We start from the raw sequence: 15,114 nt of genomic DNA, 5'->3' as shown, positions 1-15,114 counted from the left end.
CACAGCCGGCGTCCGCTGGCGCGCCGAAAAGGACCACTTCTAAATTGTCCACGTGTTCGTGGTGCGGTTCGGGGGGGCCGGTACTTCGGCCCTTGGAATTAGCCCGGCGATCGCCTCCCGAATTAACGGGACCTGTGACAATTAATCTGGCACCCGCGACAGGACCTTTTGGTGCACAGTGTGTCCAAAGTAGTGAGAACGAGCCTCGAGTTGTTGATACTGCTATCGGAACGATTTTGTGTGTTGTTCAGTGTTCTCGTTAACGAGTGCAGGGGAGTGTTCCGATAGACTGATTTAGGCAGATACTTTTTACACACGGCAAGGTTTTATTAGCGAGACACAATGAATCTCGAAAAGTTAGTCGCCCTTGGTGAGAAGATGAGTCTTTCTGGCGCCGCCGAGCTACGGAAGTGGGTCACCCAGAAGGAAAACGAAGAAAAAGAGAGGGCCAAAAAAGAAAAGGCAGCTGAGCTAGAAAAAGAAAGGTTGGCGGTCAAAAGAGCCAAAGCGGAAAAAGAAGCTGAGTTGGAGAGAGAGAGGTTGGCAGCTGAGAGAGCCAAGGAAGAAAAAGCAGCTGAGTTGGGGAGAGAAAGGCTGGCTGCTGAAAGGGCGAAGGAAGAAAGAGAGCAACAATTGAAGTTGGAGTTGGAGAGAGAAAAGCTGGCAGCTGAAAGGAAGAAAGAAGAAAGAAAGAAAAGGGAACGGCAGCGACAGCACGAGATAGAACTCGAGCGGCTCCGTTTGCAACAGCGAAGTGAAACTCCCGTCCAAGCTAGAGTTGGAAGCAGCGAACGGGAAGATCATGGCTTCCGCTTGAACCCAAGCAAGCTGCTCGTAGCGTTTGATGAAAGGAAGGACGACCTTGACGCGTACCTTCACCGATTTGAGACGATTGCAAGGAGCCAGAATTGGCCGGAACATCAATGGGCAACTGCTATGAGTACCTGCTTGACTGGTGAAGCGCTCAGTGTGTACAGCAGGCTGACGCCGACCGATGCAGCCAACTATGCAAAGGTGAAAGCTGCTTGGCTGAAGCGATTTAGATTTACTGTGGAAGGATTCCGGGACAGATTTCGGACAGGAAAGCCAGCTGATGGTGAGACGGCGACGCAGTATGCCACCCGACTTTGCCATTATTTCGACAGATGGATTGAACTTTCAGGGACAGCACAGGAGTACGATGAGCTTAGAGAGCTCCTAATTAGAGAACAATTCCTTACTAGTTGCCACCCAAGCTTGTCGCTGTACTTGAAAGAGAGGAGAGCTAAGTCACTTGAAGACATGCTTGAATTAGCGGATCAATTCTTGGAAGCGCAAGGTGGCACTAATTTGGCCAAAGTCAAGAAGAGTGTCCCGAAGATTCGAAAAATTCGGCACCCGAACAAAAGAAGCGTGCACCGGAGAGTGTTCCGCGATGTTTTCTGTGTAACCGAGTGGGTCATCGCGCGAGCAACTGTCGTACTAACTTTACGAGCCCTACGATAGTAAAATGTTTTAAGTGTGGTCAGACTGGGCACAAAGCAGACGCATGTCGAAACGGAGCGAGTCAAACTCACCAGGTATCCTGTGTGCAAGCGGCACCGAAATCCGGTAATAATGCCGTCACTGATGGATTCGTAGAGTTGAAAAATTGGGAGAAAATTCCTATTGTGGGTGCCGTAATGACAAAACAGCCAACCGGTGTTAAGAAGGGAATGCCAACGCTGCCTGGAAAAGTTGCGGACAAGAAGGTTACGGTGTTAAGACATACCGGCAGCTCCACTGTCATCGTGCGGAGAAATTTGGTACGGGGAAGTGAGTTGACAGGCAGAACGAAACCGGTTTGCCTAATTGACCGTACGGTTCGGATGTTTCCCGAAGCAGAGATTGAGATTGAAACCCCGTACTTCAGCGGGAAGGTTACGGCTCTATGCATGACGACCCCCCTGTACGACCTCGTCATCGGAAACATCGACAGGGCGCGAGGGCCGAATGATCCAGAATGTTTGGGGGAAGACCCGAAGATAGAGCTTTCGCCAACCCAGCGACCGCGAGATACAGTGGAGGAGCATCCCGTGACGGACCTCACTCGAGCCCAAGGTGAAGCCGCGGCGCAAGAGACAGCGAATGAGAAGATGATCGAGTTGAATGAGTTCACGTGCTGGGCAGCTGGACGTACGTCGGCACGACCCTAACCGACCGACAGTGTAAAGGTGACGGAGTCGGCCAGCCAGGCCCAATGCCGTGACATGAACAAGCTGGTAAATAAACAGACAGGACCCGTTGAACGTTATGACCCGTTAACGGTGTCGGAAGTGACAACGATGGCTGAGACGCCGCCTCAGATATCATCGTTGGAAAGGGCTCGCCGAAAAAGAACGTGAAAACACAAGAAGAGATCGAGCGAGCACCGCAAGAAAGGGCGCAGGCGCCACTCAAAGTACACAGAATAAGTGCTGAGGTCGAATCAGAATGTGTTTGGCAGTGCTGAGTGCCATATGTTGTGTTAATGTTGTGTTATCCTGTGTCACAAGTGTCGAAGTGTTTGTGCTGTGATGTGATGTATAGTGTTGTATAATTGTTGTAAAGACAGAACTTTGTACATTTGTATTGTTTGGAATGTGTGATGAAGTGTTGTAGTCATGTACCTGTGGTTATATTTCATGTGTTGTGAGATTGAATTACAATATACAATTGTATCGAGTGATCTATTGTGAATATGACGTGTCATGATCGACGGACTATGTTACAGTCTTTCAGAGTGTGTGGTGACTGTTCGCGCTCGTTTGTGTGGTTTTGAATATTATGAGATAATATTCTTAAAGTGGGGGGCAGTGTCACAGAACGAGCGCTCAAAAAGGGCACACCGCCAAATTCTCGTGACGAAACGCCGGAGTGACGCCGCGAGGTCAAAAGAAAAAGAAAAAAAAAGAAAACAAGCTCCCCGGGAGCGCGACTCTCTCCCCTCGGAAGCGTGGCTTCGCCGACGAACCTCCTCACCCCACATCGGCGGCCGAGCAAGCACTCGAAATTTCTAGATGGAAAGGGGCGTGTTATGCCGGGTTGAGTCATCTGTCGGGGACGGCCCACGTACAGTCTCGCGCTTTCTTCCCAGCCTTCGCTGCGTATCACGCCGACGAAATGACGAGAACCTTCTGGAATCTCGCGCGGAAGGTATTTAATCGAGCAGCCAAGACGAGAGAGCAGGAGAAGACTGAAGTTAGCGCCAGAGCGCGTAGGGATTCCGCCGTGTAGTCGGCGAAGGTTTTGTCCGTAGAGACAAAGCAGGAGAATAAGATGATTTCCACCTAAGGGGTGACGACTCGAGCTACAGGCAAGAGTGTGTGTTTACCGCTATCGAGCGAAAAAGCGTGGCAACAGCTGCGTGTGCGAAGCCGACGTGTTTCCGGCGAAGAAGTTTGAAGCTTAGAGAGTGGCCAATTGAAGACGCGAGGTTTCCTGGAAGAGAAACTTCGACGGCAGCGGAACAACAACAATGCTGGACTTTGAGTGAGTGATTCTCGGAAGAGTATCATCCAGACTTTTGTCCCAAGAACTTCGGACTGAATAAGTTTTCGAACTCTTTAGTCTTTAAGTGTCTTGGTTGTTCGATGCATGCGACTGCATTGTAGTGCCTATTGTTGTCTGTGTCCGTTGTTTCGAGTGCAGCTGATTGTACTGTGTAGTACGTTATTTGATTGGTGACATATTGTATGCAACTATTGTGGAGTGTGCATTCTTGTGTATTGTTTTCGATCTGCCATTATTGAGAATATAATTTTGTTTGTTTATCAACTCTCGGCTCTGACTTGTTCTTTGGGCCACAGCCGGCGTCCGCTGGCGCGCCGAAAAGGACCACTTCTAAATTGTCCACGCGTTCGTGGTGCGGTTCGGGGGGGCCGGTACTTCGGCCCTTGGAATTAGCCCAGCGATCGCCTCCCGAATTAACGGGACCTGGGACACCTTCTTTCTGCTAAGAGCTGAGTCCACAGTTCTGAAGCAAAGGGTGGCATATTGATCAGTGCCGCTACTGCTGCAAGTTATCCACTCATCTGAAACAATCAATAGAATCAAGTGCTATGTCTTCAAAATAACGAGTAATGTCTTTAAAAATCTTAATTTTAACAGCCATCACTAACAAACATTAGCACTACGCATCCTGTCCCAAATAAAAAAATAGGCCACATGTCTAATGGCACTGCTGCTTCTTAGGGCCAGTTTAATTCATTCGATTTTACAGCAAAAGCTGTTATGAGTTCAGAACACGGGTCACGGGCGGCGTCGTAATGGTCTGCCGCCGCTGGTGTTCGTAACCAGTGTCGCAAGAAATAAGAAAAAAGCAAGAAATAAGAAAAAAAACTCAGTAAGTAAAGAACACCCAAAACACAATGGAATTCAAACCCTGGCCTACTGCATGCCAGCCCAGTATTTTATTATTGAGTGACGACGGTGCTTGGAAATGGTTTCTAAACTGGCCTTGGGCAAACTTGACATGAGGAAAAGAATTGCGTTAATACGAGTAATGAAGCGTTTTAGAACACCAAAGGAACAAGCAGGCATCACGCAATGTGAATTCCATAACAAGTGGGTCGTCCAATGCTTCAACCCATCAGAAAACTAGTTCTTGATCACCTATTAACTGTGGCCCATACCCACTTCAGGCATAATTCTTCATCATCACCAGCCACTGCATAAAAAAATTTAACAAAAGTCCTAGCAAGTGTGCAGCAGATACCACACTTCTCCGAAGAATGACCAAGGTTAGCATAGTAAATGCTGGCCTACTACACAAAAATTATTATTTTCTTGGTGCAATGGGTACCCGGCAAGTGTGCTTGTAGCAGTTACCCAAAGAGTGTCTAGAAAAGTCTCTGAAAGGCCACTCTTCTAGCTTTCGCTGTGCCTGCGGTGCGCGAACCATGCAGGCCTGGCGTTTTTCATATGTATTTTTAAGCAACACAATTGTACTTAACTGTATAAAGACACTATTCTAAATTTAAACACTTTCTGCAGAATTCAGGCAGCAAGCAACAACTTGTTTAGATGAATAGCCAAGAACCAACCATGTAAATGATGCAAAGTGTACATGCCCACAGTTGCACTGAATTTACTGTGCTTTGCTGGTCTATTAACAGCTCTTAAATCATGCCTGAATGAGCAGGGTGCATATGCCTTCTCTATTCACACAAGTGCTAGCAAAGAATTAGGTCTGCACTAAAGGAAGCCTGCGTGGCAGCGGGTTTTCCCAAAGTTACGCTGTGTCAGGCATGACCACCTACTTTGAGCTGAACGCTCGGAGAAAACTAAATATTGAAAACAATTCAGAACCAGTATTTTTTTGTTAGCGTCAATTTCGCTTTTGCAGTTTTTATAAGCTTCGCATCCACTCGTTTTGCGCACTTGCACGTGCATTAGCAATGAGGCTTTGCAGATTTGCGTGTTGCTTTTTGTCTTTTTGGCTAATTTTCTGTTGCCTTTTTTTTTAACCTTTTCATTTGCAGTTAACAGTTTCGCACTACATTTTACAGGTAATTTGTTGAAAAGGATCACTTGTTAGAATAGAATACACACTAGTTTATCAAATTTCATGCAATATAGAAACGGCTATAAGGTCATGGTATGCATCAAGACCACTTCACCTTACAATAAAAATAATGATGCGAACTATCTGCATTCTTTGTTGTTGTTTTTCTTCTCAAAAGGGCCTGAGATTGCTAAAGAGCATCAAGAAATGATGTGGTGCATTTGATTGCACAGTCAATGAAAATTAGTAGGTAGAAGTTCACTGCCAACAGGTCCAAAAAAAGTCGTTATGAATGGTGTGAAGTCATTAGGTATCGAAAATATGACTATTGAAGTGTGTAATTAATGTCAGATATATGCTGCAACAAAATGATAGACGGAAATGTATTTCAGTGCTGGGTAAAACAGTACTACTGCCTTCAAAATACATGACTGGAGACACAGGCTACTGTCGCAACAGCAGCATTTCAAGTGAAACCATGTTTAACATTGAGAATTAGTAATGCATAAAGATCACTTGAAAAATGTGAAACTGCTTTGTTGTCAAATAACAGCTCCAGCCTAAGAAACCACCTCAAGTATAATGGCATACAGCATTCATATACTAATGTAGAAAATGCCTTTTTTCCTTGGCTTATGTATTTCAAGATTTCACAAAACACCGAGCATTATCTGATCTAAAAGGTTAGCAACATTAAAGATTAGTGTGGCGTCTTTCGTGTTCCTTCTAGCGTCTGTCAGCCTGTAGAAACGCCCAGCCAAAAAATCCTCCCACAATATGGTAACGCGGTTTAGGGATCCAATTTTCTACAAGTCAGAATTTTCCTCAAATGTGAGATTTCTCATATTGATCTTATACAGTGCTCTGCTGATCACTTTCAGTCTGCCAACACAAAACATTTCAATGAAACGCTCATAGCAAATGTAATGCTTCCAAATTATTTTTTATTGTCATTGAAATGCATTTAATTAGTTCTGCTTAGTTCACATCAGCAAAACATGCGTGTGTGGCCTAGTGTTCCAGGCACTTGCCTTCAAGCTGGGGATGACCTGGGTTCAAATGCCAGCCTCGCAATGAAAAGTTATTTAGTATCAGTTATAATTCTTTGGCTGCGTGCCATCACAAGCTTCATGTGTTATTTAATACAAGCGTTGCTTTAAAAGCAAGCATACTTCAAGAAAACAGACGGGGATTGGTGTAACATACCCAGGAATGGCATAGTAGAGCCAGCTGTGGCAGACTTGGAAGAACGGATGTCAAGCCGTGGATCGACTACACTAGCCAAAGGGTCAATGTCCTGGGCATCGTAAGGGAGCAGCTCAGCCGCCTTGTTCACCTGCTCCACGTTGAGTTCGAGGTAGGCCATGGCTTTGGGTCCAGCCAAGCCAAGCCAGATCCAGTGGGACGACCAATGTCCCCACAGTCGAGCGAGCTAGTTCACTCCGTGACCAAGCGGTCCATTACACAATAAATACCCCGCTTCCTGATTTGATGCGAGTATGTTGAAATCTGCATGGAAAAATGAACAATATTTTCAAGGTTGTTGGCACAGCACAGACTATGAGCTGGGGCATGTGCAGCTAAAACAACGTTCTTGTGCCTGTGAGAAAATGTGGATGGTACTGGAAGCACAAATAAGAGCTGATTCAGTTATTCTCTTTTTTTTTCAAATTGTTTTCTTTGATAACAGCAAGCTCTTGTGGCAGACACTGGCGTGCTCTCAAGAACTTCTTGTTCACTTCTTTTTTGCAATGCCATAAAAGTTAACCTTGTTTGCCATAAGAGTGGCCATTGTTATAAATGTCTAAAACTTCGAGAAAGATTTCTTCTAGCACTCTGCTTCAAACAATGAGGCAATGGTGGTCAGTATGTGGACTTGCCTAAACTTCATCCTTAATTGAAAGGCAGTACAATAAATGTCAAGATGACAAAAACCCCCAACAAGTGCAACGCAAGTATGTTGCACTAACTCGTTCACTCTCTGCTGCTTAACTTCTTTCTCCTCTCTTCAGATAATTTGAGAATGAAAAAATTAGTAATTTTTCAACAAAAGTATTGCCCTTTTGGTAACTCCAACTAATTGCAGTAATTCTACAGCAATTATGCTCCAAAGGTCTAAAAAGCTGCCATGTTTCAAAACAATGATCAATGAAAGTAGCAACATTGCAATGAACAAAGAAAGCCTGCATGAACACCTGATGCCAAAAGCACGACGAAAAATTTATGTTTTAGGCATCATTTCTCATGGAAGCTAAGTGACAATATAAACAGTGTTCCTGCCAGTGACAGTGGTAGCAAGTTAGTACAACAATCACAGCTTTTAAAAAATTAGCACAAGCATTCCCGGCGGAATGCAACCCTCCCGCCTCAAGATACTCTCTCGCAATTACAGTCACTTGGCAGATTAGATATAATGATGTGCTTTATAAATCCATTGATTTAAAAAGAATGAAGCACAACGATTGCAGCTCTAACTCTGCATAACAGGCAGGTACCAGAATGCTATAAACCACATCTATTAAATGCCCTCAAAGCAAATAAATCTGATTAATTGGCTTAAGGCTTACAAAATGTTATTAGTACTGTTGATGTGAGTTCTATAGGAGTCCTATCCACAAATGAGTGGCCAACTCCTGAACCGTGCATAAGAACTGCGTAATGTAGAGCATTCTATAGAGGGTAAAATAGGGTTTCAGTAGCAACTTTTGGTCAGTTTCTGAACAATGTCTTATTATTCAAGACACTAATTATTCAAGAAAATAATAACCAAGGTGAATTATACACCACATTAATTATTTTTTTAAAAGAAGCACATGATAATCTGTACAGGTACCATATTTACAGAGAAAACAGCACTAACAAATAATTGGCTAGTATTGACTAACTAATGTTATAACAGTATAATAAAACAATACCCACACACAAAAACACTTCGTGAACTATAGCGACTCCTTTTAGTTAATTTCACTGACATCTTTAAACTTTATATGTCTCGGCAGAAACAGCTTACAGAATAGCAGAATACTATTTCTACATCTTGCCAGATTACGTATGGTAAACCTCACACTGTATGTTTTAAAATCGATTGCCCAGAACTTTTGAAAAACAATGAAAAGTTTAAATAAAGCCTCCTCCTTTATTCCATAAATTTTTGCCTAAGGTGTCAGCGGGATTTTGTTTTCACGGTTGCAAACATGTGTAGCATCACAGCTGGGGGAAAGAGGGGAACCGCTGGTGTACCTTTGGTAGAAGAAAGTGCCCCTCTTCTATACGCCCCTTGCTGACGCCCATAATTTTAGGCTTTCTTTTTTTTAGCATAAATATGTTCCAACAAAGATCCATTATTTAAAAAAACAAGCGAAAAGACGAGACAGGGTCATGTTATTTTGTGAACATTTCTCAACTTCTGAGCTCATGCAAGGAAAAAAAAAATTCATGAGAGTTGAAGCAACACAGGGCTCTAAATTTATGAAATTCTGCAGCTGCTAATAGTATGTACATGTCCATTTATAACATGCTAGTTGATTAAATATTCGTGCTTTAGAATTAAGAGTCCTCAGCATATCTTCAAAACCGATAAGGCATGTTCTCACAAGTTCAATTCTATAGAATTAAAGGTGATGTGGTGCATTCCCATGAACTTTTTGATATGTTTAAAAAGTAGATCCTGTGAAGCTTGCAAAGAGAAGAACCGCTTCGTACACTAAGATAATAAGTAAATTGTTGAACACTTAGGAATGTTTTCGACCTTAGTCTTGATTTGATGAAAAGGTGGTTGGCTGGTACCGTTTTTGTTACAGTAGTGGTGATATCCATTACATAACTTTCCATAAAAATACAGGCAATTATTAGTAAAAATATCTATGAATTGATGCGCCAAAGTCACACAACAATTATGGGACCCGCTGTAGTAGCAGATCTCAGATCAATTTTGACCACTTGGAATTCTTTACGGAGCGCCAAAATGTACCTACATGGGTGCTCTCGCACATTGCCCTCGTAAAATTACGGCTGCCATGAGCAGGAATCGAATTAGCCTCTTCGAAATTAGTTATCCCCCACCTTATCAGCTGAGCCACCAGGGCAGGTAAACACAGGAAATAATTAATTGTATTGATTATAGACAGGGAAACCATGTTTAATAATAATAATATAGGATACAATGCTTACACACACAATAAGTACATTTGCTCAGCAACATGAGCGTATATGTCATCTGAATGCACATTCGCACTTTTGACCTTTTCTCTTGTGCAAGCTGTCAAACTTGGCATGCTTTCAATCTCATATAGGGATGCAGTTGTGATTAAAAGTACACTTTTGGACCATGAGCATCCTAGCTGCCTTGCATCAAAGTTTCCTATAATGCTATCTAAGAGAAAATATGACAGCACCATATAAGTGAATGAAGCGTTGGAAGCTTGGAACATACTGAGCACTTACAGGCATGTGATGTGTCCAAGACTGCAAGATCAGAACCTTATAAAAATAACATAATTATGGAATGTGATGATATTGTAGCAGCACATTTTCTACTACCATTTACTCAAAATGAAAAAAAAAAGATTGAGGCCAATTCATATTGAACGATGACTGGCTCACCCTTCCTTCAAATCAAATCATGTGATTTAATGGTCTAAGCAACGCAACCTGTATCAGACATATCATAGCTGGAGGGAGGCATTTCAAGTTAATTATGGCAGCCTTGAGTTCTTAAAAGTGATCTGAAGCATGGTACAAAGGCATATTTTGCCACTATCTGAAAGTAGGAAACTCGATGGCTAGTTTTTAGGCTAGTTTTTGCCTGGCTAGGCTTGACAGATGGTGCCATCTAGCAAGGCCCAGTTGAACCAAGCAAGCAGAAAATTGTTGAGTGGCCGTTGCTGCTGTGGCTCCCGCCACTTTCACTTTGCTGCTACTAGTGTCAGTGGCTGTGCAGCAAAGGCGGGCAATGCTAGGCATAGCAGCAACAGTGACGCAAAAGAGACCCCTTCAGGCGGGTGATTTGAAGTGCGCTAACGTGATGCGGACTGCTAGATCGCAGTTTTATTTCAGAATAAGCCCTTCCTTGGCACAGAAGTAGCACCACGAGGTTTCTGGACTGCCATTTCAACAATCAACACCGACTTAATATTTGCCTTTAGTGTCCCTTTACTGACTATGGTTTGGCTAGTTGGTGAACTTTTGAGGTTTACGACACAGATAAGCACAGTGAAGGATGATTGTTGAGAAGACACAAGCAGGACTGACAAAGTCGTAAGTTCGACTTTCTAAATAATTGAAAATTCACACCCTTGGCAATTTTCATAAAGAACTAGGACACACATAATGAACATGTTTATGTATTTGTTTGTTTTTTATAAACAAAAATTTATTTGGATCACTTAAAATCGCGGTTTCATGAGGCCAATTGTTTTATGCTTATTTAATGAATTCATTTATTATTCACGAGGAGGTATGTACATCAGTTTTCTTATAAAGGCAGGGCCCCATAACTCATAGAGGAGTTGTGAAGAGGGCCCTTATGACATATCCAGTTATACAAACACTAGAGCGTGCAAGAAACCAGTATGACGGAGATATAATGGTGGTAGAATTCAAACAAGTGAAGGGAGCATGAAACAATGTAATTGAACTTTAAAACAGGTAAACGACTGGCATTTTGTTAGGTCTATTGGTAGTTTGTTCCAAAGATGTGATGCGGTATGTGTGAATGTAAATGATCCATAATTCGTGCAAAGCTTCAGAATGGTTAAATTACTGGAGGTAACTGACCGTTTTGGGTATGGGGTATTCTGGTAACTAATTTTCACAGAAGAAAGAAAATGTATTTTCTATTTCCAAGCAATGCCGACAAGTTTTGAAAGATGCAGGGGCTCCACTGCACATATTTATAAATACGGAAGAGTATGGTGACTCGCTACTTAGGAAAGTTTGAAAAACTCTGCATGTTACAATTAGAGCTCTACACAAAGCATTGAAAAGTTGGGACACAAACCGTCAATGCTTCTGTGATGTTAATGTTGTGACACAAAGAAAAATGTCACAAACTGCATGATTTATGCAGGGTACAAAGACTAGATTGAGATGGCAATGACAACTGCCGCATTTTAATCACTTAGGTTAGTAATGCTGACAGTAATTCAGCTATAGAGTTGTGTGCAGTTCAAGGTGTTGAAAAGTAATTAGGCTGCTAGAATGACAGAGCAGACAAAAAAAATCTTGTGCGAAGAACATCATTCATTCAATGTGCATGCCCTATCTAAAAAAAGTTGCAGCAGAGTTTGTAATTGAACGCAAAATATGTGAAACTTGAATGCAGATAGAAAACAAAAACGAAGCTACTTCAGACGAATTTCCGATAAAAATCAATGGCAACAAGTCCAGAAGTGCTCAGATTAACTAATAAGCTCCCCCTATATGTCAAAATATGGTTTAATTACTGTAGAATAAATAGATCGATTGAACATAGACCGAATGAATAATGTCACTGCACTGAGTGTGATCTTTTTTTTTTTTTACTCCGTTTTTTCGCGCTGCTCTCTACGACTGATAAAGGTCTAGAGGCAGCATCACACACAAAAAAAAAGAAATCTCAAGAAGCGGGCTTCACGCTTTAAAATGGCAGTGCTTAGCACAATTGTTCAACAAGTTCAAACACAGTTACACACACACAAACACACATGCAGTTACAAACACACCTGAACACACACAAATGAATACTGGTTCACATGTATGCGCTGTTCAGTAGAGTCTAGTTCCGTCGTGCCCAAGCGTGTACACAATTAAAATAGAGCGTGGCATGTACGAGAAACCAATTTCTCAATCACGGTAATCATTCTAAATGCCGCGAGCAGCGCGATCACGTCCAACCTGTTCGTTTTCAGTCAAGGCCGAAGTTTCTAGCGAGGGCTATGTCAGCTACCCCCGCGAAACTGCGGACGTAACGGAACACCTTAGGGCTAAAATTAATTGCAAACGTACGCGAAGGTACCACACAACGACTTCATCTGCTCGGTGCGGGGGTATGCATGAGGTTTCTTTTCTTTTTTTTTTTTTTGTCATTCATCAAGATGCGAAAGTGTCCTCGAAAATAGCACTGCGGCAAAGCTCGCTGACATCGCGAAAAGAGTGCGCCTCTGCGTGCGACGAAAATAGAATGACTGCCACATCTTTCTCGTGCCGGAACTAGCCATCCGTCGCGCGTATTTCCCCGAATAGGAACCGCAAAGCGCGCTCTATTCCACGGCAGATCGCCGCGAGCCGCACCTCACAGCGGCTGGGCGACGTGGATCGTGGCGGAGCTTGGCAAGCGGTTCCGGACGCTGGTCTCGTACCTTTACAGTCCGCTGTGCGGCGTGTTAAAGCACTGCGACGACGGAGTGGCCCGCGTCCACGATGTCGCTGTTCAATGACGAACGGCCACGCTTCGCGACAAAACAATCACATCTCGCCGTTCTATCGAACTCTGGGGCAACATTATGACAGACGACATCATGGAGAACGACACGCTGTCTCGCCCCCTGTGGGTTAAAACAGGCATCAGCAAAAATTTCTTATTGTAACTGTACACTGTACACACAACAACTTGAACAATATTTAAACATTTTTAAAACATATTTTTACTTTAATTAATTTTTTGTTGGTTTATTGTGCTCAGTTGGAAGTCTAAGGTTGTTTCTTTTCGTGTAGTTCAAGGAATAGTGTCACCAAGCTTGAAAACTTCCCTTCTGCAACTGCTGAAATGCGTCATAGCTGCCATGTTTTGTGATTGGGACATGGAGGAAGGAATAATGTTTTCCTTCCTCCATGGGTTGAGATCACGGAGGAAAGAAAGAGATCATAGAGAAGGGATAATCACTTCGGCTCGCGTTGTCTTAAACTTGGCCAGATATGACTAAGTCTCCGGCTTTTGGCTGTGCCGCACGCGAGCGCCGCACGCCAGGGAGCAGTCGCGCGTCGTCGGAATCGTCAGCTTCCCCCGTCGGGGCGCTGGCTAAGCCTAACCGAGGTTTTTATCCGGTCTCCGCGATGAAAGGGGCTATGCAACGGTGTTGTTGAGGGAAACGCAGCGCGGCTAGGCATGCCTAGGGGAAAACCCAGAGGACGCCGCGAAACCGGCGACGTCGTGAAATGGCAGATCATCGAGCTCTGGGAGGCAGGCGTGAAGAACAAGAGCGAGATCGCGCGCCGTCTTCACCTGTCGTGGACGGCCGTCAACCTGTGGGTGCAGCGCTGGGAGAGCGAGGGCCACCTGAACGTGCGGCCCCGGTCTGGCCGGCCGCGCACCACTTCGGGCGATGACGATACCACCGTGAACACTTACACCGCCTTCTACGGCGGAGCGGCCAAGCCGACCGTTCAGGTCAAGCTCGAGCGGCCGGACGAAAGACTCTCGGCGCATCAACACAACCCTCCGTCTTTCGCGACTGCCGCTGCTGCGGCTAGTGGTGGGACCGAGCAATCGGCTGCGAACGGCCCGTTGCCGCTGCTTCCTCTGCGTCAACTCACGGATCCCACTTGCTTCGCGAACCATCAGAGCGCCTTTAAAAGAAGCTTCGAGACGAACGGTGGAGACCCGCACCATCCGGCCGAGCGTCACGAGGAAGTGGTTGGTCTCGATCCTCCGCCGCCGCAAAGACTCAGCCTGGCCACTCAGACGGACGGCAGCAGCACGACGCCGCCATCTGAGGTGGCCGGATAGCCGACGCTCGCACTTAATGATGGACTAAATATACTTTATTTATTGTAGTCCTTAAAATACTGTGAGACTGATCGCCACGCGCTCATCCAGTGTTGGGGCGTTGTGGGGAAGCGCGCGCGGCCCCTCATAATCATCGCTTGTATTTTTACAGAGGCGGTACTCTCTTTCTGTGCGTGATGCGGCACAATCTTCTGAATTTAACTGGACGTGTGTGGATATAATATGCGCGTAGACATTCCAAAGCGCGGCAAAGAAAGGCGCCTGTTCCTGGTCGTGTCAAATACCCGTAGTATACGCATCTAACTGAACTGTAAATATGCATGAATGGGGTGAAACACTTTATACAAATTTGTGGGTTTTATTGCACTTATTCTGGCTAGTGGCAACTAATAGTTTTATCAATAGCCGCCCTGTTGGTCAAAAGAGTTGTCGCTTTTCCTAGATTCTGTGTGCAGCAGGCTTTTTTGTGACTTTTCCCGCTGTGGTACTTTTTAGGCTTTCGCGCTGCGTATACCGTATTGTGTATTGAGCACGTTTTTACTCGTGCATCTTTGTCTGGTCTCGTGTACGTAGTTAATTTTATAGAAACCCGGTGATTTTAATATATTTATGAACGCATTATGAAATGCAATATCAACGTGATCTCTCGGTCTGCTCCACACCATTTTTTTTCCTCACACAAATATACGAGTGATATGCAGAGCAATGTCAATCGTGCAAGTTTGAACGCGTTGTAATAAACAGAGTGGAGTGGCGAAGTGTGTGAAGGGTGCGTCTCTTGCGCGACATTCGTTCGAAAACGACATATAAGGGCTCATTCACACCTGCGAATCGGAAATTTCGTGCGACAGTTGGTCGATTTTGTTGAAAAGGAAAAAGCCGAGTTCGTTTGTCGCAAAGCGTTGTA

The 15,114-nt window shown here is 44.2% G+C and overlaps 2 protein-coding genes across 3 annotated transcripts in view; one reads left to right on the top strand and one right to left on the bottom strand.

Moving 5' to 3' along the window:
* Nucleotides 1–13,011, bottom strand: part of LOC119169955 (uncharacterized) — a 51,460-nt gene extending 38,449 nt beyond the window's left edge. Inside the window, exons 1-2 of one of the 2 annotated variants that reach the window (XM_075890381.1) lie at nt 12,773–13,011; nt 6,710–7,012 (exon numbers count right to left, since the gene is read on the bottom strand). In XM_075890381.1, the coding sequence (XP_075746496.1) occupies nt 6,710–6,869 (160 nt within the window). In that variant the 5' untranslated portion in view covers nt 6,870–7,012; nt 12,773–13,011. The remainder of the gene's footprint in view (nt 1–6,709; nt 7,013–12,772) is intronic. The other variant, XM_037420957.2, reaches the window with a different exon arrangement.
* Nucleotides 13,012–13,472: 461 nt separating this feature from the next.
* LOC142803410 (uncharacterized) lies at nt 13,473–14,965 on the top strand. Its single transcript, XM_075888531.1, has one exon. It carries the CDS (start codon nt 13,587–13,589, stop codon nt 14,205–14,207), a length of 621 nt encoding a protein of 206 aa, XP_075744646.1. The 5' UTR covers nt 13,473–13,586; the 3' UTR covers nt 14,208–14,965.
* The last annotated feature ends 149 nt before the right edge of the window (nt 14,966–15,114 follow it).

The sequence above is a fragment of the Rhipicephalus microplus genome, chromosome 3 (genome assembly GCF_043290135.1).
Source record: "Rhipicephalus microplus isolate Deutch F79 chromosome 3, USDA_Rmic, whole genome shotgun sequence".
NCBI classification, from domain to species: domain Eukaryota; kingdom Metazoa; phylum Arthropoda; class Arachnida; order Ixodida; family Ixodidae; genus Rhipicephalus; species Rhipicephalus microplus.
Note: the sequence above shows the minus strand (reverse complement) of the source record. Positions and strands in the feature narration are given on the sequence as shown.

Bases quoted from the DNA above. Each gene is read 5' to 3' on its own strand.
- LOC142803410 (XM_075888531.1), top strand. From the start codon at position 13,587: ATGCCTAGGGGAAAACCCAGAGGACGCCGCGAAACCGGCGACGTCGTG.